This window comes from Eubalaena glacialis, chromosome 13 (assembly GCF_028564815.1).
Source record: "Eubalaena glacialis isolate mEubGla1 chromosome 13, mEubGla1.1.hap2.+ XY, whole genome shotgun sequence".
Taxonomy (NCBI): Eukaryota; Metazoa; Chordata; class Mammalia; order Artiodactyla; family Balaenidae; genus Eubalaena; species Eubalaena glacialis.
Genome location: NC_083728.1, coordinates 72,130,438 through 72,152,743, shown reverse-complemented (window position 1 = coordinate 72,152,743; position 22,306 = coordinate 72,130,438). Strand labels below are relative to the sequence as shown.

General features: G+C 42.1%; 1 protein-coding gene across 6 annotated transcripts in view; it reads left to right on the top strand.

Annotated features, from left to right (window-relative positions):
- LOC133104393 (acyl-coenzyme A synthetase ACSM1, mitochondrial-like) overlaps positions 1 to 22,306 on the top strand; it is a 68,356-nt gene that overhangs the window by 26,959 nt on the left and 19,091 nt on the right. For 5 of the 6 annotated variants that reach the window (XM_061210117.1, XM_061210114.1, XM_061210112.1 and 2 more), the window contains 8 exons: positions 7,888 to 8,098; positions 10,767 to 10,974; positions 12,519 to 12,659; positions 13,439 to 13,598; positions 15,517 to 15,596; positions 17,844 to 17,967; positions 20,174 to 20,254; positions 20,796 to 20,897. In XM_061210117.1, coding sequence (XP_061066100.1) covers positions 7,888 to 8,098; positions 10,767 to 10,974; positions 12,519 to 12,659; positions 13,439 to 13,598; positions 15,517 to 15,596; positions 17,844 to 17,967; positions 20,174 to 20,254; positions 20,796 to 20,897 — 1,107 coding nt within the window. Of the gene's footprint in view, positions 1 to 7,602; positions 7,633 to 7,887; positions 8,099 to 10,766; positions 10,975 to 12,518; positions 12,660 to 13,438; positions 13,599 to 15,516; positions 15,597 to 17,843; positions 17,968 to 20,173; positions 20,255 to 20,795; positions 20,898 to 22,306 lie in introns of those variants that run through there. The other variant, XM_061210118.1, reaches the window with a different exon arrangement.

The following is a 22,306-nucleotide window of genomic DNA, read 5'->3' as shown; positions in this document are numbered from 1 at the left end:
TAACATTATACCAGAACATATAAGATTTTTAGAAATTTCATGTAATGTCTGAAACATTTATATTAACATATTTCCATACAAATAACCCAATGAAAGTTTAGTATTAGTTGATTTGTTTGTTTGTTTGTTTATACTGCAGGTTCTTATTAGTCATCAATTTTATACACATCAGTGTATACATGTCAATCCCAATCGCCCAATTCAGCACACCACCATCCCCACCCCACCGCAGTTTTCCCCCCTTGGTGTCCATATGTCTGTTCTCTACATCTGTGCCTCAACTTCTGCCCTGCAAACCGGCTCATCTGTACCATTTTTCTAGGTTCCACATACATGTGTTAATATACGATATTTGTTTTTCTCTTTCTGACTTACTTCACTCTGTATGACAGTCTCTAGATCCATCCACGTCTCAACAAATGACTCAATTTCGTTCCTTTCTATGGCTGAGTAATATTCCATTGTATATATGTACCACAACTTCTTTATCCATTCGTCTGTTGATGGGCATTTAGGTTGCTTCCATGACCTGGCTATTGTAAATAGTGCTGCAATGAACATTCGGGTGCATGTGTCTTTTTGAATTATGGTTTTCTCTGGGTATATGCCCAGTAGTGGGATTGCTGGGTCATATGGTAATTCTATTTTTAGTTTTTTAAGGAACCTCCATATTGTTCTCCATAGTGGCTGTATCAATTTACATTCCCACCAACAGTGCAAGAGGGTTCCCTTTTCTCCACACCCTCTCCAGCATTTGTTGTTTGTAGATTTTCTGATGATGCCCATTCTAACTGGTGTGAGGTGATAACCTCATTGTAGTTTTGATTTGCATTTCTCTAATAATTAGTGATGTTGAGCATCTTTTCATGTGCTTCGTGGCCGTCTGTATGTCTTCTTTGGAGAAATGTCTATTTAGGTCTTCTGCCCATTTTTGGATTGGGGTGTTTGTTTCTTTAATATTGAGCTGAATGAGATGTTTATGTATTTTGGAGATTAATCCTTTGTCCGTTGATTCGTTTGCAAATATTTTCTCCCATTCTGAGGGTTGTCTTTTCGTCTTGTTTATGGTTTCCTTTGCTGTGCAAAAGCTTTGAAGTTTCATTAGGCCCCATTTGTTTATTTTTGTTTTTATTTCCATTACTCTAGGAGGTGGATCAAAAAAGATCTTGCTGTGATTTATGTCAAAGAGTGTTCTTCCTATGTTTTCCTCTAAGAGTTTTATAGTGTCCAGTCTTACATTTAGGTCTCTAATCCATTTTGAGTTTATTTTTGTGTATGGTATTAGGGAGTATTCTAATTTCATTCTTTTACATGTAGCTGTCCAGTTTTCCCAGCACCACTTATTGAAGAGACTGTCTTTTCTCCATTGTATATCTTTGCCTCCTTTGTCATAGATTAGTTGACCATAGGTGCGTGGGTTTATCTCTGGGCTTTCTATCTTGTTCCATTGATCTATGTTTCTGTTTTTGTGCCAGTACCATATTGTCTTGATTACTGTAGCTTTGTAGTATAGTCTGAAGTCAGGGAGCCTGATTCCTCCAGCTCCGTTTTTTTCCCTCAAGACTGCTTTGGCTATTCGGGGTCTTTTGTGTCTCCATACAAATTTTAAGATAATTTGTTCTAGCTCCGTAAAAAATGCCATTGGTAATTTGATAGGGATTGCATTGAATCTGTAGATTGCTTTGGGTAGTATAGTCATTTTCACAATGTTGATTCTTCCAATCCAAGAACATGGTATATCTCTCCATCTGTTGGTATCATCTTTAATTTCTTTCATCAGTGTCTTATAGTTTTCTGCATACAGGTCTTTTGTCTCCCTAGGTAGGTTTATTCCTAGGTATTTTATTCTTTTTGTTGCAATGGTAAATGGGAGTGTTTCCATAATTTCTCTTTCAGATTTTTCATCATTAGTGTATAGGAATGCAAGAGATTTCTGTGCATTAATTTTGTATCCTGCAACTTTACCATATTCATTAATTAGCTCTAGCAGTTTTCTGGTGGCAGTTTTAGGATTCTCTATGTGTAGTATCATGTCATCTGCAAACAGTGACAGTTTTACTTCTTCTTTTCCAATTTGTATTCCTTTTATTTCTTTTTCTTCTCTGATTGCCGTGGCTAGGACTTCCAGAACTATGTTGAATAATAGTGGTGAGAGTGGACATCCTTGTCTTGTTCCTGATCTTAGAGGAAATGCTTTCAGTTTTTCACCGTTGAGAATGATGTTTGCTGTGGGTTTGTCATATATGGCCTTTATTATGTTGAGGTAGGTTCCCTCTATGCCCACTTTCTGGAGAGTTTTTATCATAAATGGGTGTTGAATTTTGTCAAAAGCTTTTTCTGCATCTATTGAGATGATCATATGGTTTTTATTCTTCAATTTGTTAATATGGTGTATCACATTGATTGATTGGCGTATATTGAAGAATCCTTGCATCCCTGGGATAAATCCCACTTGATCGTGGTGTATGATCCTTTTAATGTGTTGTTGGATTCTGTTTGCTAGTATTTTGTTGAGGATTTTTGCATCTATATTCATCAGTGATATTGGTCTGTAATTTTCTTTTTTTGTAGTGTCTTTGTCTGGTTTTGGTATCAGGGTGATGGTGGCCTCATAGAATGAGTTTGGGAGTGTTCCTTCCTCTGCAATTTTTTGGAAGAGTTTGAGAAGGATAGGTGTTAGCTCTTCTCTAAATGTTTGATAGAGTTCACCTGTGAAGCCATCTGGTCCTGGACTTTTGTTTGTTGGAAGATTTTTAATCACAGTTTCAATTTCATTACTTGTGATTGGTCTGTTCATATTTTCTGCTTCTTCCTGGTTCAGTCTTGGAAGGTTATACCTTTCTAAGAATTTGTCCATTTCTTCCAGGTTGTCCATTTTATTGGCATAAAGTTGCTTGTAGTAGTCTCTTAGGATGCTTTGTATTTCTGCGGTGTCTGTTGTAACTTCTCCTTTTTCATTTCTGATTTTATTGATTTGAGTCCTCTCCCTCTTTTTCTTGATGAGTCTGGCTAATGGCTTATCAATTTTGTTTATCTTCTCAAAGAACCAGCTTTTAGTTTTATTGATCTTTGCTATTGTTTTCTTTGTTTCTATTTCATTTATTTCCGCTCTGATCTTTATGATTTCTTTCCTTCTGCTAAGTTTGGGTTTTGTTTGTTCTTCTTTCTCTAGTTTCTTTAGGTGTAAGGTTAGATTGTTTACTTGAGATTTTTCTTGTTTCTTTAGGTAGGCTTGTATAGCTATAAACTTCCCTCTTAGAACTGCTTTTGCTGCATCCCATAGGTTTTGGGTCATCGTGTTTTCATTGTCATTTGTCTCTAGGTATTTTTTGATTTCCTCTTTGATTTCTTCAGTGATCTCTTGGTTATTTAGTAACGTATTGTTTAGCCTCCATGTGTTTGTGTTTTTTACGTTTTTTCCCCTGTAATTCATTTCTAATCTCAGAGCGTTGTGGTCAGAAAAGATGCTTGATATGATTTCAATTTTCTTAAATTTACTGAGGCTTGATTTGTGACCCAAGATGTGATCTATCCTGGAGAATGTTCTGTGCGCACTTGAGAAGAACGTGTAATCTGCTGTTTTTGGATGGAATGTCCTATAAATATCAATTAAATCTATCTGGTCTATTGTGTCATTTAAAGCTTGTGTTTCCTTATTTATTTTCATTTTGGATGATCTGTCCATTGGTGTAAGTGAGGTGTTAAAGTCCCCCACTATTATTGTGTTACTGTCAATTTCCTCTTTTATAGCTGTTAGCAGTTGCCTTATGTATTGAGGTGCTCCTATGTTGGGTGCATATATATTTATAATTGTTATATCTTCTTCTTGGATTGATCCCTTGATCATTATATAGTGTCCTTCCTTGTCTCTTGTAACATTCTTTACTTTAAAGTCTATTTTATCTGATATGAGTATAGCTACTCCAGCTTTCTTTTGATTTCCCTTTGCATGGAATATCTTTTTCCATCCCCTCACTTTCAGTCTGTATGTGTCCCTAGGTCTAAAGTGGGTCTCTTGTAGACAGCATATATATGGGTCTTGTTTTTGTATCCATTCAGCAAGCCTGTGTCTTTTGGCTGGAGCATTTAATCCATTCACGTTTAAGGTAATTATCGATATGTATGTTCCTATGACCATTTTCTTAATTGTTTTGGGTTTCTTTTTGTAGGTCCTTTTCTTCTCTTGTGTTTCCCACTTAGAGAAGTTCCTTTAACATTTGTTGTAGAGCTGGTTTGGTGGTGCTGAATTCTCTTATCTTTTGCTTGTCTGTAAAGCTTTTGATTTCTCCATCAAATCTAAATGAGATCCTTGCCGGGTAGAGTAGTCTTGGTTGTAGGTTCTTCCCTTTCATCACTTTAAGTATATCATGCCACTGCCTTCTGGCTTGTAGAGTTTCTGCTGAGAAATCAGCTGTTAACCTTATGGGAGTTCCCTTGTATGTTATTTGTCATTTTTCCCTTGCTGCTTTCAATAATTTTTCTTTGTCTTTAATTTTTGCCACTTTGATTACTATGTGTCTCGGTGTGCTTCTCCTTGGGTTTATCCAGTATGGGACTCTCTGCGCTTCCTGGACTTGGGTGGCTATTTCCTTTCCCATGTTAGGGAAGTTTTCGACTATAATCTCTTCAAATATTTTCTCTGGTCCTTTCTCTCTCTCTTCTCCTTCTGGGACCCCTATAATGCGAATGTTGTTGCGTTTAATGTTGTCCCAGAGGTCTCTTAGGCTGTCTTCATTTCTTTTCATTCTTTTTTCTTTAGTCTGTTCCGCAGCAGTGAATTCCACCATTCTGTCTTCCAGGTCACTTATCCGTTCTTCTGCCTCAGTTATTCTACTATTGATTCCTTCTAGTGTAGTTTTCATTTCAGTTATTGTATTGGTCATCTCTGTTTGTTTGTTCTTTAATTCTTCTAGGTCTTTGTTAATCATTTCTTGCATCTTCTCAATCTTTGCCTCCATTCTTATTCCAAGGTCCTGGATCATCTTCACTATCATTATTCTGAATTCTTTTTCTGGAAGGTTGCCTATCTCCACTTCATTTAGTTGTTTTTCTGGGGTTTTTTCTTGTTCCTTCATCTGGTACATAGCCCTCTGCCTTTTCATCTTGTCTATCTTTCTGTAAATGTGGTTTCTGTTCCACAGGCTGCAGGACTGTAGTTTTTCTTGCTTCTGCTGTCTGCCCTCTGGTGGTTGAGGCTATCTAAGAGGCTTGATGGGAGGCTCTGGAGGTGGGTAGAGCTGACTGTTGCTGTGGTGGTCAGAGCTCCGTAAAACTTTAATCCACTTGACTGTTGATGGGTGGGGCTGGGTTCCCTCCCTGTTGGTTGTTTTGCCTGAGGCAACCCAACACTGGAGCCTACCCAGGCTCTTTGGTGGGGCCAATGGCAGACTCTGGGAGGGCTCACGCCAAGGAGCACTTCCCAGAACCTCCGCCGCCAGTGTCCCCATCCCCACGGTGAAACAGAGCCAGCCCCCGCCTCTGCAGGAGACCCCCCAACACCAGCAGGTATGTCTGGTTCAGTCTCCCCCAGGGTCACTGCTCCTTCCCCTGGGTCCCGATGCACACACTATTTTGTGTGCGCCCTCCAAGAGTGGGGTCTCTGTTTCCCCCAGTCCTGTCGAAGTCCTGCAATCAATTCCCACTAGGCTTCAAAGTCTGATTCTCTATGAATTCCTCCTCCCATTGCCGGACCCCCAGGTTGGGAAGCCTGACGTGGGGCTCAGAACGTTCACTCCAGTGGGTGGACTTCTGTGGTATAAGTGCTCGCCAGTCTGTGAGTCACCCACCCAGCAGTTATGGGATTAGATTTTACTCTGATTGCGCCCCTCCTACCGTCTCACTGTGGCTTCTCCTCTGTCCTTGGACGTGGAGTTTCCTCCTTGGTGAAGTCCAGTGTCTTCCTGTCGATGATTGTCCAGCAGCCAGTTGTGATTCTGATGCTCTCACAAGAGGGAGTGAGAGCACGTCCTTCTACTCCGCCATCTTGGTTAATCCCCCTGTCTTCTGTAGTTTGATTGTAATGTCTCTCTGTGGGTGTCTGGGTTTTCCTACTTGGAGTTCATTGAGCCTCTTGTATTTGTCTCTCCATGCCTTTCCTCAAATTTGAGAAGTTTTTAGCTATTATTACTTCAGATAAGTTCTATGCTCCATTTTCTCTCTTTCTTCTCCTTCTGATATTCCCATAATGTGTATGTTGGTCTCTTTGATTGTGCCCCATAAGTTTCTTAGGCTCTGTTCATTTTTCTTCTTGTATGTTTCTTTTTGCTCTTCCAACTCAATAATTTTAGATGACTTGTCTTCAAGTTTACTGATTCTTTCTTCTGCCTACTCATGTCTGCTGTTGAGTCCCTTTGTGAAGTTTTCAATTCAGTTATTGTATTTTTCAGCTCCAGAATTTCTGTTTGGTTCTTTTTATAATTTGTATCTCTTTGTTGATATTCTCATTTTGTGCATATATTACTTTCCTGATTTGCTTTAGTTCTTTGTGTTTTCGTTTAGCTCTTTCAGTGTATTTAAGACAGTCATTTAAAAATCTTTGTCTAGTAATTGCAGCCTATGTCTCTTTAGGGTCAGTTTCTGGAGATTCATGTTGTTACTTTGAATAGGCTGCTTCTCTTTTTCTTTGTAGACCTTGTGATCTGTTGTTAAAAATTGGATATTTAAAAAAAAATAGCCACCTCTCTCAGTCTTTGCAGACTGGCTCCATGCAGGGAAAGACCTTCAATAATCTGCTCAGTATGAAAACTTAAGGTCTTCTCTGGCATGTGTCTTTCCTGGTCCTGTGCATGTGCTTTTATTTTTTTATTTTTTTCTAGTTTTGGCTGCTCTTTAACGTTTTAACTTTCTTAAAAGTCTGCTTCTTCTGGGGGACTTAAATGTTCTATTCTTTCTTTGTCTGTAGTCTCTAATCCCTAGGTAACCACAGGTCTACTGTTTCCACACACTGTGACATCTGCCACTGTTTTCAGATACCTCCAATATGCCCTCATACCCATCTGAGCTCCAAGTCAGTCAAGACAGAAACCAGTGCCTAAGGCCGCCTCCAGACAAGCCAGAACGTTGCACTCAAGTTTCAGTCTTTTTCATCTATCCTAGGGGAGGGGCTGGGAATTGGGTGGCTTCCTTTGACTACACTGTACCACATCAGAGAGCTGTTGGTGCAAGAATAAGCAAAAACACCACAAAATTTCTTACCATTTTGGTTATGACTTTTTATTGTTTGGGCATTTGTTGGTTGCTGTGGATTTGTGACTCTTTTCTAAATTCCTACAAAGCCATCTTAGTCTATTGTTGTTTACTTGATGTTTTAGTGAGGGGAAAAGGCTCTGGAGCTTCCAAGACTGACTTCTTGCACCTCTTGAGGTACCTTAATTTAAAAAATAATTTCCCCAAATATTCAGGAATTAAATTATCCTCTTTTATTTTGTTGTAATAATAATAACAGTAATTTTATTGAGCACCTACTGTATGCCAGGCACTGTTATACACACTTGACCTTTTAAAATAATTAATTTGAACTTTACTACATTCTAGGTAGTATTATTATACCCTTTTCATAGGTGAGAAAACTGAGGCACAGAGAGTAACCTACTGTCCATGTGGAACTAAGACAGACACATGGGGAATAAAATTGTAAGTGTTCAATAAGTAACATGAAGGCTCTTCATGGTTTTATGTGACTTAAGAGGAGGGGGTTACAGTAGGCCAGAAGAAGTTGGCTGGATCACACCTCCCCCCAACTTCTCTTGGCGCTATAAATGCTTTAAAATGGGATCTCAGACCTTGAGCTACACTCACAGTGGAATGTGACTGTGGTAGTGGATTGGCCAAATTAGTGCCCCTTTCCTTTGAAGCAGGAAATAACATGTAGCATATGATCCTAACCAGGAAGGCAAGAGAGGTCCAAACCCAGCCCTGTGGTGGGTGAATAATCAAGGGGATGAAGTGAAGTGGAGTTTCAGAGAGATGACAGACTTAACCCGTCGTGCAGCCAACGTCTTCACACAGACCTGTGGCCTCCAGGAGGGAGACAATCTAGCCTTGATTCTGCCTCGAGTGCCTGAGTGGTGGCTGGTGATTGTGGGCTGCATCCGAACAGGTCAGTGACCCAAGAAGACCTTTGGGCTCACCTAGAGCCAGATTTTCCTGAAATATTAGGTGCTTTCTCTTCCCCCCAATTTTTCTTTTTCTTTTTTTTTTTAAACATTTATGCTGAACTTGAAACATGTTTTTTTTTTTGTTTTTTTAAATTTTATTTATTTATTTATTTATGGCTGTGTTGGGTCTTCATCTCTGCGCGAGGGCTCCCTCCAGTTGCGGCAAGTGGGGGCCACTCCTCATCGCGGTGCGCGGGCCTCTCACCATCGCAGCCTCTCTTGTTGCGGAGCACAGACTCCAGACGCGCAGGCTCAGCAATTGTGGCTCACGGGCGTAGTCGCTCCGTGGCACGTGGGATCCTCCCAGACCAGGGCTTGAACCTGTGTGCCCTGCATTGGCAGGCAGACTCTCAACCACTGTGCCACCAGGGAAGCCCCCCCACCAATTTTTCTTCTTCACAGTCTTTCTTTTTCTCAGACTCACTCAAATATTATTTTACTCCTTCTCATCCGCTCTCTCCCTTATAGTCACATGCTCTCAAACACAATGTCATAATTCTCTCTCTCTCTCTCTCTCTCACACACATGCACACACACACACACACACACACATACACACACACTTTCTCTTACATGGTCTCAGACATTCTTGCTTCTTTATAAGATTCATCAGTTGTTAACGTTTTGCCATATTCGAGCCCTCTCTCCCAGTGAGTCATTTAAGAATCAGTTGCAGACACTGTGACACCCATAAACACCAGATAAACACTGGAGCATGCATCTGCTAAAATCCAAGACATTTCCTTCACATAACCACAGTAGAGTTATCACACAAGAAGTTTAACACTGATGCAATATAGTTACGTGATATACATCCATCGTCAAAATTCCTCGATTGTCCCAATAATGTCCTTTATAGCATTTATTTGGTTTAAATCAAAAATCCAATGCATTGCATTTAGTTGTTATACCTCCCCCGTCTCCTTTAATCTAGAATGTTTCTCTACGTTCTACACTGTCTACATGATGATGATAATTTTGAAGCGTCTAAGCCAGTTGTTTTGCAGAAGGTCCATCAAAATTTGTATTTCTGACTCCTTCTTCATGATTATCTTCAGGTTAGACATTTTTAGCCCAGGTACTAGAAGGACAATATTGTGTCTTCCTTGGTGCATCACACTGGGGATATATAAAGTTGGTTTGCCCTAATATCATTGATGTTGTTTTATCACTTTAGAAAGGTAGTATCCACCTTTGTAAAGGTACCTTTTCCCTTTGTAGTTAGTAAGTAATCTGTTGTGTAATATTTATGGGACTGTGTGAATATCCTGTTCCCCAACTGTCTTTCACCTTATGGTTTGAGGATCCACTGATGATTCTTGACTGAAGTGAATATTTTAATGGTGTTTGTTTATTAGGATTTTCTATTTATATCATTCCCTCTACATTTATTAGTTGGCATTCTTCTATAGAGATTTTCCTTTCCCTTTTAATTGCTTATCTATGCATTAATGTATATAATCAGTATGGGACTCATGGATTCTTTTTTGAATCGCTTCAGTTGTTGTATAATGCATGCTCATACAACAATATGTCGTGGTCTTGCTCACATATTCTCTGTCTCATGGTTTCTCACAAATAGTTGATTAATCCATCAAGATCAAGAATTAACAGCAGTGGCTGAGGGAGTATAGAGAAGCCATGCCATCTGTATAGTGAAGAGTTGGTCCATGAGAAACCCAAGACATGAATTGAGACCTCTGGGATAAGAAGAATTAAAGAGGAGTAGAAGCAAAGGACGGAAATTCCAAGAATGGTCATAGCACATGGAAATGCTTAGAGTCAGGAGTAGCCTATATGAAGAATGGTCTTCTTGAAATAGAGAATAGAGTCGTGGGAGAGAAAGATGGAGAGTGAGCAGTGCCCTCAAAGTCAGGATGGGGAGTGTGGTGTTTTCATGGAGAGAGGGGCCAGATGTTAGTGAAGAGAAGAAATGTGGAGGGGAAAAAGTCAGTGCTCTGTGGAACTAAGCAGGCTAATAATACGGAAGGTGGGTAGTAGGAAGATTCAGGACAGGGCATCTGGTGGAGAAATTAGAATACAATAGGGACACACAAAGATTTGAGCTAATTGTTGGTGATGGAAGATGGAAGGGAAAGTAGAAAAGTTCAAAGGACATTGTAGTTAACTTTGGGTATGACGAACGAAGGAAAGAGAGGAAATTCAAGATGACACAAGGAATGATGACAAGAGATGACAAGAGATTCACGATGACAGAGGAGGAAGTGAGAGGAGAAAAATGGGGACAGGGATGCAGTGTCAGGGACACTGTCCTACTTGTATCTTTCCCAGATCCTGTGTAAATTTGTATAAAGAAGGACTCACCTGTCTACTGGCTAGATCCATTTAGAGTAGAAATTATTAGGGCAGGCTTTTCAAATTTTAATGTGCATAAAAATCCCTTGGAGATCTTGTTAAAATGCAGATTCTGATTCAGTAAGTTTGGGGTGGGGTGTGAGATTCTGTGTCCTAGGCGGTGTTGATGCTGTGGACCATACTTCGCATACCAAGAAGTTAGGGGATTTCTATGCACATAAACCAGGTCTGACAGCCAAGGTTGTGAGGCTGTGAAAGAGATACCAGAAGAAGCAGTTTCTTTCTCATCCCTAGGGATCGTCTTCATGCCAGGGACCACCCAGATGAAGGCCAAGGACATTCTCTACCGACTACAAGTGTCTAAAGCCAAGGGCATCGTGACCACAGATACCCTTGCCCCAGAGGTGGATTCTGTGGCCTCTGAGTGTCCTGCTCTGAAAACCAAGCTCCTGGTGTCTGACCACAGCCGTAAAGGGTGGCTGGACTTCCGATCACTGATTCAGTGAGTTTCTGGTCTGATGAATGTGCTTTCTGAGGAATGGCAGGAGAAAGCCACTCACTGCCAAGTGCTGGTAGAGAAGCAGCCAGTGGGAGGAAGCTCACCAGGTCTGAGCTTCTCTTCACAGCTATGTCACCGATTTGCTGTGCAACCTTGGGTTAGTTCCTTCTCCTCTCTTGGCTGCAATTGTTTTATGTATAAAATGAGGAAATTGAACTTTTATGGCTCTCTCACTAAAATATAATCACCCCTGTGCAAAGGAGATGTGTAAAGTCAGAGGGTTATTGTGTTGCATTTTCCTTGTAGGTGGGGAATCTGAAATATTATTTTTATGTAAATAATTAGCAATTAAAGAAGCTGAAGGAAAGGTTAAGATGAATTTTTAAGGTGAAACTTGAGACTGAGAAAAAAATGACAGGCAGCTTTGGGAGCAAACACTTTCCATGTCTTAGGGGGTGGGTGTCTATAGGGACACCTTGAAGGAAAAGTTAGGGAAGTGCTGCAGGTAAGAAAGACCCCTCCACCTCCAAAACTCTGATTCTGCAAGCCTTCAGGCATTTTTCGTATCACACACAAACCATGCTGGATTTGTTTTCTTGAAGTAATTCCACAGTTTTTAAAGCTCTTTACTTCAACCCCCAAGGGCAAATATTACAGTGAAATCACATCTTATGCTAGATTCTAAAGTCAGAGAATTAGATTAAAATAGCTTAAGCAAAGAATACTCATTAAAACTCGCCTAAATTGTCCAGACTCAGTATGGTATCATTTCTCCACAAGAGCCAGTGCTCCCTCCAGCAGTGGGATTACTTGCAGCCTCTCTGACTGAGTACTATAGGAAGCTTGCATTTACAATTGTAATAGGCCCAGGAAAGAGACTCTCAGACAAGGGGAAGCTCCCCAAGAACCGAGGCAGATGGAGGGAGCTACGGATTCTACCTTCCACCTCTAGCTCATGCTAGGGCAGATGTACATATATATATTCCTTACACTCTCATTCTCCCTAGCTTTCTCTTTCCCACCCCTCTACACCAAGTTTATGAGGTTAAATTCCCATGAAGCTAGTCTGTGTAAAATACAGGGTTAGCAGTGTAACTAAAAGCATAGTATATGGATCACACTGTCTGAGTTTGAATCCTGGCTCTGCAACTTGCTGGCTATATGTCTTCAGGTAAGTTACCTAACCGCTCTGAGCCTCAGTTCCCTCATCTACAAAATGGGCATAAAAGCAGTACTTACCTCTTAGGGTTGCTATGAAGATTGAGTGAGTTCTTATTTGTAAATCATTTAGAGCATTGTCTGGAATCATTGGCAATACTATTTCAATGTTTATTAAAAATAATCCATCATATTTTCCCCACTTTTTAAAATGAAGAAATGTCAGTCCACCTATCCAAGTCACCCATAAACTTTGTTTGGTGCCTAATACTGGGAGCTGCAAACCCCAGTTTTCTGACTCTAAGCCTCATATTGCTTCTTTTGTTTCCCCAGAGGATGGAAAAACAGGAAACATGACTTCTGTCCTTTTGTATTGAATCCCTTTGCAGATCAGAATCCCCAGTTCACACCTGTATTAAGTCAAAGACCCTGGACCCAATGGCCATCTTCTTCACCAGTGGGACCACAGGCTTCCCCAAGATGGCAAAGCACAGCCATGGACTTGCTTTGCGATCCTTCTTCCCTTCATGGTAGGAGAGAGGGCACCAGCTTAGAAGCTGGGCCACAGATCTGGGGTGAAGTGTGTATGTGTATGTGCTGGGAAAAGAACTCCTCGTGGAATTGACCCCATGCTGTTTATCCTTTCTGCTCTCTTTGGTTCAGACCCCTAAGGGTGTGAGAAGTATAGGCTAGGCATGAGTGTTTGCTGACAGAGGCATCTGAATGACAAAGGAGGCACATTTGGGTCCTGCTGAGCACCTTCACAGCAGACGTGGAGGAGATGTGGGTGCAAACAGCAGGCATTCTGCTAACCACACAAATGACGAGCCCCTGTGTCCCTGTCAGTAGTTCCAGGGTTTGGTGGGGAAAGATAAAATGCTCCAGCAATGTGACCTTATGTGACAGGTCCTCTCCTCTCCTCGATTGTGGACAAATCCGGCATGAAGTTTCCCAATCAGGAACTGTTAGGGAAAAATCATACCTGGAACTAAGCCACATCAAGCCACTGCCCTAACCTGGAACAAACACAGAGGCTGAAGCTGGGTTAACCATTTAATCAATTTTAAACCAAACTCTTCTCCCTTCTCCCCGTCCCCCAACTAGTAATATTCAAACCAGACCACGTTCTGTATACTTTGTACCTTATTAACCAGACCAGGGGGACAGAGAAAGCTTTTTGTAGACATTTGGTATCTGTGCTAATGATAACAACTGAGCAGCAAAATCCTGGAGGAATGGGGGTGGAGAAAAGGGAAGGATAGTATAGTAGTCAGAATAGTATCTGAGGCTAACTGTATTTTGGAGTTAGCAGGAAATTACTGCAGCTGAAGACGTCTGATGTCCTCTGGTGCGTGTCAGACACAGGCTGGATTCTGGCTGTCCTGGGGTCCCTGCTTGAACCATGGACAGCGGGGTCTACAGTCTTTGTCCATCATCTGCCCCAGTTTGACCCCAAGGTCATTGTACAGGTAAGAAGACGAACCTTTCGATATCAACAAACTCCCGGAAAAAACTCATTTCGAGTTCAAAAACTGGATCCAACTGAGAAAATACTTTATTTAGCAAAGAAGCCTCTTAGTATAATATAACCCTGGCTCTGGGTTTCTCAAATGTGAAGGACTGAATCAATCATTGTATCAGAATTACATCAAGATGTAACTTTGAAGAAAACACATATTCCAAACCTTTCCCTAGAACTATGGATCAGACTTTGTGGACCTGGGAACCAGAATATACGTTTTGAGAAATGAAAGCAAACAGAACAAGCTCAGGTCTCCTGTATCCTGGATCCTGGTTCTACCAGGGCCAGGTAGCTGGTGTGTGAATGTTGTATTTGTGTGGCTACTCAATTTAATGATGTATTTAGAAACAAAGGCGTTGGAATATGACAGATCTAGTTTCATGGCCCATGATTGACATTTATTAGTGGTTTACTTACCACTCTCAGCTTCAGTTTCCTTATCTGTAAAATGAGAGTCTTAATGGTTACTATCTCCACAAAATTGTTGGGAATATTAATGAGATGACATAGGAAAGGTGTGTAAAGTGCTTAGCCCTGAAACTAGCACAGAGAGAACACTCAGTAAGTGGTAGCAGTTGCTGTTATGCATATGATAATAACAGGTCACCTGCGTGAACTCCTTCAACGTATTTCTCTTCACTTAAAAATTGTCTTTGTGTCTCCACTCACTCCCCTGCTTTCTATCTCAGAGGCAGACCTGCCCCTTCACCTCTCAATGTCCAACTCCCTCCCGACGACTGCTGCCGATCCTGTTCTTTTCCCTGCCCTTCTGTTTGGAGCTGCTCTCTATTAATCTTTAACTCATTAAACCTTTTCTCCTGTCTTTTCAATCTCTCACTTTTCATTGACTCTACTCCCTCAGTCCATAAACATATTCAAAGTTCCTCATCCTAAGAACACCTTCCCTTCACCCTGGTACACCTTGAACCAGCCCCGTCTCTCCTCCCTTAAGGTCAGATTGCTCCATAGCACATTCTCCACTTGCTACAGCTACCGCCTGTTCCCCCAGCTTACTCCTGAACACTGCAGTCATCCAAGGCTCTGCCTTCAACTTTCCCTCCCCTCTTAGCAGCTTCCTTTACTTCCATTTCTCCAGCAGGTACATCTACTCAGGTGGCTCTCAAAACTGTCCAGTCTTCTCTCTCCAGGCTTCTCTCTCCCCCCCCCGTTTTTCTGCTGGTTGGTTAAGTTCATCTGATCATCCCTCCAACACCTGAAGCTGTACCTCCCACTTCTCATTCCCTGCCCCTATGTCAATGTCTGCCTCGCCGTCATTATTTTCTGCCTGCATCCTGCCAGCCTCTGAGGCATAAAACTGCGCAAACCACACTGACTCCACCTCTCTCCTTCCCCCACCAGGTCTAATTCTCCTTCCCCTACAAGGGGTGTCCCCAAAGTCTCAGTGTATTTTAAGCTTGAATGATTTCAAAGAATTGAGTCTACAAATTTACCCCAAACCCTGCATTTGAAAGTTTGTTTAATTTACTTTACACTTATTAGTTTTGTGAATTTTAAAAAATAAACTTTTTAAATTACTTGGTTTCAGTCTCTCCTATTGAAGATGGGAGATAGTGACTAAAACGAAAAATGTTAAATTAAAAATTTACTATTCAAATTCACAAAACAAAACTTTCCCTTCATTCCCTCCCTACCCATCCCCTCAACTTAGACTTCCTTGTGTTGCGCCAATAGTACCTGACACACGCCATGTACGGAATTCATGCTCAATTTAGGTATACTGAGAGAATTAACAGATGAATAAATGGGCTCTCCTAGAGGAGAGGTCAGAGTTAAAATGCTAATAACAAATCTATATTTTAAATCTTAATTGTAAAAATAAAATTTTTTCTCTCCTAACTTTCTAGACATTATTCAAATACCCTATTACCCAATGCTTTGCTGCGCCCTCTGTATTTCGAATGATTCTGCAGCAGAATTCCACCAGGTATGGTAGAAGTGGCTGCGGTTGGTAACAGGAATCCTCGGGTAGGATTTTAAGTAATCTGATGCATGGTGGTCTGACTGATTTTAGCTATGGTTCTTTGAGGATACTGTGTGTGTGTGGGGGGGGGGGGCATAAATGTTGGTGGTGATATTTAGCAGCTAGTCTAATTATTTCTTTAAACAGGATTCAGAGAACCAAATGAAACACTCAGTGAGCCTTGCATCATTGTGGGTTTTTACTTTTATACACATTTTGTTGTGAAATGAACATACCGAAAAGTATATAAGATATGCATTTACAGATTAATGAATTGTCGAAAATAAAACACTTATGCAACCACTCACCCAAGGCACAGAAATAGAACATGGCCAGTGGCCCCAGAGACCTCCTCATGCCTCTCCACCTCCACTAAAGGAATCCACTATCTTGGCTTTTGTGGTGTTCATTTCCTTATTTTCCCTCATAGTTTACATAGGAAATATCCCTAGACAAATTACTCTAATTGCTTTTGAACTTCATGTAATCGTACATTATTCCATAATATCTGGCTTCTTTTTTCAACATTATGTTTCTAAGAAGTGTCCGTGTTGTTAAATAATGCTGGAGTTAATTTTCATTGCTGTATAACATTACATTTTATGAAAGTAGCACATTTTTAATCAGTTCTATTATTGGGCATTTGGGTAGTTTTCAGTTTGGGGCTATTGATGATTAATGCTGCATTGAATTTTTGAACATGTACATAAACACATAAACACACATTGCTGTAGATCTTCTCTGGGAGAGGAATTGCTAGGTCACACTGACATTGCACCCTACTACCTTATTTCCCAAAGTATTGAACCAAGGTATGCTCCCCCTAGCAGGGTAGGAGAATTCCCATTGTTCCACATCTCTGGCAATATTTGTTTTTGTCAAAGTTTTAATTTTTCCCAATCTTATGGATATGTAGTATCACACTGTAATTTTATTTTTGCATTTCCCCATGTTTGTGGATTAATTTTTAACTCACCTGACCTGCTCTTTGAACCTTATGGTTGTTTATGTATCTTTTAGCGACTCTGAAATTGAAATGGCTACTTCAAAATCAGAGCTAACATGTTTTAGACATATAAGACTTAAAATATCAAGGAGTTCAATTTATGAAGGTAACTGAAATACAGCTTGATTTTATTCATGAACCCTCAATCTGACAGAATTATGTTTCCAACTGTATTTCAAAGCTCATATTACAGCTACTTGTTGCAACGTTCTTGAGATGGTGAACAGACCCCATAAAAATTCAACCAGGGCATGAATATTGACCTATTGGAGACTCTGCCCATTTTATGTACTTTGGATAAAGCTCAAGAGGAATGAGGAACATACCCTCAACGAAGCCAGCTCTCCTGTCCATCACTACAGGCTCTGTATATACGAGGAGAGGGTGACAAGGGATTCTGCTACCTCCCTCATCCCTACGAGCTGGCCCAGCTCAGCCCCGTGCAAGGTGGTACTAAGACCCCAATCACTTCTACCCTTTCCTTCAGGGAATCCATCATTATTTTGTGATGGTTTTTGTATTATTTATGGAAATCTTCATGGGGAAAATAGATGAGAGGATTTACATCGCACAATGTACCTAGCAAACTGCTGCAAATGTTCCCAGCAGACTTTTCTGTTCTCTCCCAAATTCCTGCTCTCAGGGCTGTTACCTGTGATCCTTCTTCCCTTCACTAACATGAAGCCCGGTCTTCCTTGATGTCCCGAGCAATACATTTCCAACCCCTAATTTGTGTTCTCCAGCCAGAAACACAAAAGGCCTTCAGTTCACATAAGCCCACTCTTCCCAGAAGGCGGTACACTTCTATTACCATCCTAGCATATCCTTGGGGTCTTATCCCTCAGCCCTTACGGTTTATACAAATATCCCTCTTAGCCACATAGAATGCTTAGAATGTGTTCCAAGCACACTTTTCTCCCTCTTGTTACATCAACATCCATATTCAATCCTGATCTCCCTGATTTAACCCATTAGCCTCACCACCACCACCACCTACCCCTGCCAGATGAGTTAACAGGTACCAACAGGCAGTGACTTCCACTTGGACTTGACCACCAGTAAAATGCTCAGAAGGCAAGTAAGAAAGCGAAGAAGCAGAAGGGTGAATGATCCAGATGACAATGCTCTGAGCTCTCCCTGGGCCAGGGGCTGAGCGCCCAAGCCCAATCTGCGGAGGCTCTGTTGACCCCTTGCCTTCCCCTCAGCCTCAGGTTCCCCACCCTGGAGCACTGCTGTACTGGTGGGGAGGCCCTGCTGCCCGAGGAGCAAGAGCTGTGGAGAAGACAGACAGGCATTCTGCTCTACCAGGCCTACGGACAGTCAGAGACGGTAGGTGAATGGTCCCTCTGGGCCAGTCAGGATGTGCTCGTCCACGGAGCCCAGCAGGTGAGCTGAATCCTTCTATGAGTGTGTGCAGAGGCCCCACTGTGCACGCAGCATTGCTCAAAGCCAATGGGAGGCTCCAGAGCTCTAGGCTAATTTGTCCCAAATAAATTTGCAGAAAAGACAATTGCAGCTCATCAACTTGTCAAAAGACCAATGTGCTGAAAGCTATTGGACAAAAACTTAGAAAGGGGTCTAAGGACATGGTGCCACTGTACCTGTGATAATTAGTTTAAGGGAGCCCAGGAGGGGCACTGGCATAGAAGGCACTCTCCAGGAACATGGAAGCCACCACTGCAAGTCCTGTCCACTTCACCGTCCCTTCCTAGGCAGCAACCACAGGAGCAGGCAGGAGCTGGCCCCGGAAGTTCACTAGTTCATTTCTGGGTGTTTATGAGGAGAGCACACAGCTTTGATTGTGAGACACTAGCAGGAGGAGAGATCTTCTATATACACGCTACACACACACACACACACACACACACACACACACACACACACACATACACACAGTGTGATCCCAAAGAGAATCACTGACCAGTCAAGTGGGCAGGGCATTCAAAGAATAAGGCATGTCTTGAGTCTCAGGGACTTTATCCATGATAGTGTGGGCAGGTATCTCACTTCTAACACATTTTCAATGCATTTCCGATGCTGGACAGAGCCACTTTCCACTACTTCCCTATCATCCCTTTAGCTGACAGAGGGATGACTGTCATCTCAGAGCCTGTAGCAAAATAGCTGTTTTAGTCCCAACTGACACACTTTTCTGACATTATTTTGCAAATAAATAAATAAATAAATAAATAATCAGTTATTGGGTCTGCTTCCGGGATTGAGAAATGGTAAGACTCTAGGTCTGTCCTTGCTGGTTCAGTTTGCATTCAGACAGGGAGGGTGAGGTTACAACTATGTGCTACGCCCGTGATGCCAGTCCCTTTGCATCAACTATTCATAACAACAGAACACTCCCCGATACCTGGATGGTGCTTTATTTCTCCAAACATTTTCACACCTATCCACTCATCTCTGCAACATTTTCCACATGCCTGGAGTATGAGCACTGACATAGCAGAGGGGAAAGTACTTCCTCTCTCAGGAGCTCAGACCCCAGTTCAGATCTCAGCCTTGCCAGTTACAGGCTTCGAGACTATCAGCATATCACTGAATCTTGTAGAGTGTAGCTTCCCCATCTCCAAAATGGAAATATAATGCCAATCTTGCCAGGTTATGATAAGGTAAATGAAAGAAAGTGTACAAAGCTCTGGGCACAGTGTCCAACCCCTATTGCAGTTATGGTTGTCACTGTTGTTTTTAGGTAGGTATTGTGTTTAGATGCTGGGGGTGCAGAGATGGATGGGACAATCTCTATTCTCTGAATGCTCATTATCTACTGAGGGAAACAGACAAGCAGTAATACAAGTGTAGGGAAAAATACCACAGAAAGAGAATCTCCCAACTTCCTTTTATTAGGGCCTGAATGATAGCTAGTAGTAGTTGTTTATTGAATACTTGGTGTGTGCCTGGCACACACTCACAAGCACTCTAAGCGATAATGTTATAATTACCCCCCTTTGACAGAGGAGGAGATCAAGGGGGATTACTTGGTACATAGCTAGTGAGCGGTGGAGTCAATATTCAAACCTTGGTCGCTCTGAGTGTAAAGCACTTAACTTTAGGAAGAATGATAATTTAGAGAACCATAGAGAAGGAATAAGGTTCATCAGGAAGACATAGGGGGTAGGGGAACAACGTGAACAATCTGAATAATCTCAACACAGCTCTGAGAAGCAGTTGAGGCAGCTACAAGTAAATGGTTGTTAAATATACTCATGGCCCTCCCCGGCAAATGGACACATGTCTGGCATACAGTGGGCACTCCACACCCTACGTTACATGCCCACAGCCCTGGGCTCACTCCTCTGCTTCTTCTTGGCCTCTCCCACTGGACTCTGTAGCCCCAGCACCGGGCTCAGGCCCAGTCCATATCAGGTGCAGTGAATGTCTGCTGACTAGAGTGGGGTCTATGCCTTCTAGCTTCGCCACGAGGGCTTTTTGCACAGCATCAAATGACATCTGTGAGCAAGGATGCTGTGTTTTTGTGATCAGCCTGGACGCTTGGCCAACCCCAGTTCTCTTCTTTTGTGAACAGGGAATAAGTTGTGGCACTCTCCGGGGGATGAAGATCAAGCCGGGTTCCATGGGGAAGGCCATCCCACCCTACGACATTCAGGTCTGGTGGTAAAGACATTGGCAGAGAGCAGTTAGTGCTCGGCTATGGTGGGACCATTGTGTGACACGAGGTGACAGACCAGTCATGCCTCCCGGTTGTCCTTCGTCTTCTCCGCCTACTTTTCCTCCAGTTTCCTGGGGAGGTTTCAGTTGAGACCTGCGATGTCCTGGGCATGAGTGCAGCTTGCCAGGACAGCCAGAGGCCTCACGCACCGAGCCTGGGAAAGAGTACTTGCAGTAGCTCAGGCGGCTCTCTCCACTGCTGGTGCTTTTAGTTTTCCTGATCCGTGTTTTCTAGCTTGAAGACACATTTGTGATGTCTATATATGCATGAAACACACAGACCCATGGCTTGGGTTTCACCATTTGCTGATTTCAAAGCCTTTTGACAGTTTTATTCCATTTTCTGACAGGGCTCCTCTACCACAACCCCCTCCCCCAATTACCCCCACTGTGTCACATGAATGAGCCAGGCAGTGTTTGGGTGGGGCAGGAGTGTTGGGGATCCCTGCAGGGTGGGATTCACAGGTCTCTTGCTCCAGATCATTGATGACAAGGGCAACATCCTGCCGCCCAACACTGAAGGAAACATTGGCATCAGGATCAAGCCTACCAGGCCCATAGGCGTCTTCATGCACTATGAGGTAAGGACACAGCATCTGCCCCCATACAGGCCCAAGAATCCTTGCAGGGAGCTGTGTAGGTGATAAGGGACTGGACTCAACTCTGCATCCTGAGACTTCTTCCTTCTTTCTTTATTCATTCCAAGTCAATGAAACCTGTTCTAGTTAATCTCAAAGCTCATAGTGTGTTCCACATCCCTTTCTGTCATAACCCATCTGGCACTTATAGGCTGACTGTTGGGGTAGAAACAGCCTGGCTTCAGAACCACCAGACTTGGGGTCCAGTGATCTCTTGTGGTTAAGAATGCTGGCTTTGACTCGGTTCACATCATACCACCGCACTTACCAACAGGGTGCAAACAAATCTATTAATCTCGCTGAGCCTCCAGGGGCGCTATTATCCCCACTTTAAAGAGAAAGAAACTGCAGATTGGAAGCTTTGCATGTCTTTCCCATGTCAAATAAATGGCAGGTCTAGGATTCAAAGTGGTGTGTTTTGGACCCCAAACTCTAAATGAGAAATCCAGGGACTACAGAAACCTACAATAGACTATAAGGAAACCTGCTGTAACTCTTCATCAGACAAACCCTAGCTAGCAGTGGCCACTAAGAGGAAATCCTCAGCTTCCAAGATGGACTGTAGAAGGGTAGACAGACCCTGAAATTGATCTCAGACTCCATCTCCTTTCTACAAAGTCACAGCCACTGGTGTCACTGTTGTGCTCACACTATGGCCTTGGGTGGGTGGGTGGGGTCCTGTCCCTTTGTGGTACTATTGTCCAGAAGCAATCATGCAAGCCTTAGCCTTAATTCTCAGTAGCACAGTTTAAAGGTTGGATAAAAGGTAAAATGAACACAGAGTAACAGGTGTATAGAGCAGCAGTTTTTAATACTGCCTGTACATTAGAATCATTTGAGGGAATTTTTTTTTAAATACTTGGATCCAACCACAGAGATTCTGGTTAAATTGAACTGGGGTGGTCCAAAGCCATGACTTAAAAAAAATTGTACATAACATGTTTTATTTTGCAAAGGTGTCTTCACATATGGCCACACTGATTTCCTTCATTTCACATGTTCTCATGGCAATGAGACGTGTCACTCTTCCATCGAGATTTGTTGGCTTGTATTCTGTTCTTTTATTTTCTTTCTATTGAGGCATATATATATATATATATATATATATGTATAGTATAAAATTTACCCTTTTCACCATTCCTGAGCATACAGTTCAGTAGCGTTGAGTAAAATTTACAATATTGCACAACCATCACCACTATGCATCTGCAGAAAATTTTCACCATCCCCAGAAGAAATTCTGTTCCCATTAAACAATAGCTCCCTAGTCCCCATCTCCCCAGCATTTGGTAACCTCTAATGGTACTTTTTGTCTGTAAGAACTAGCCTATTTTAGTTACCTCATATAAGTG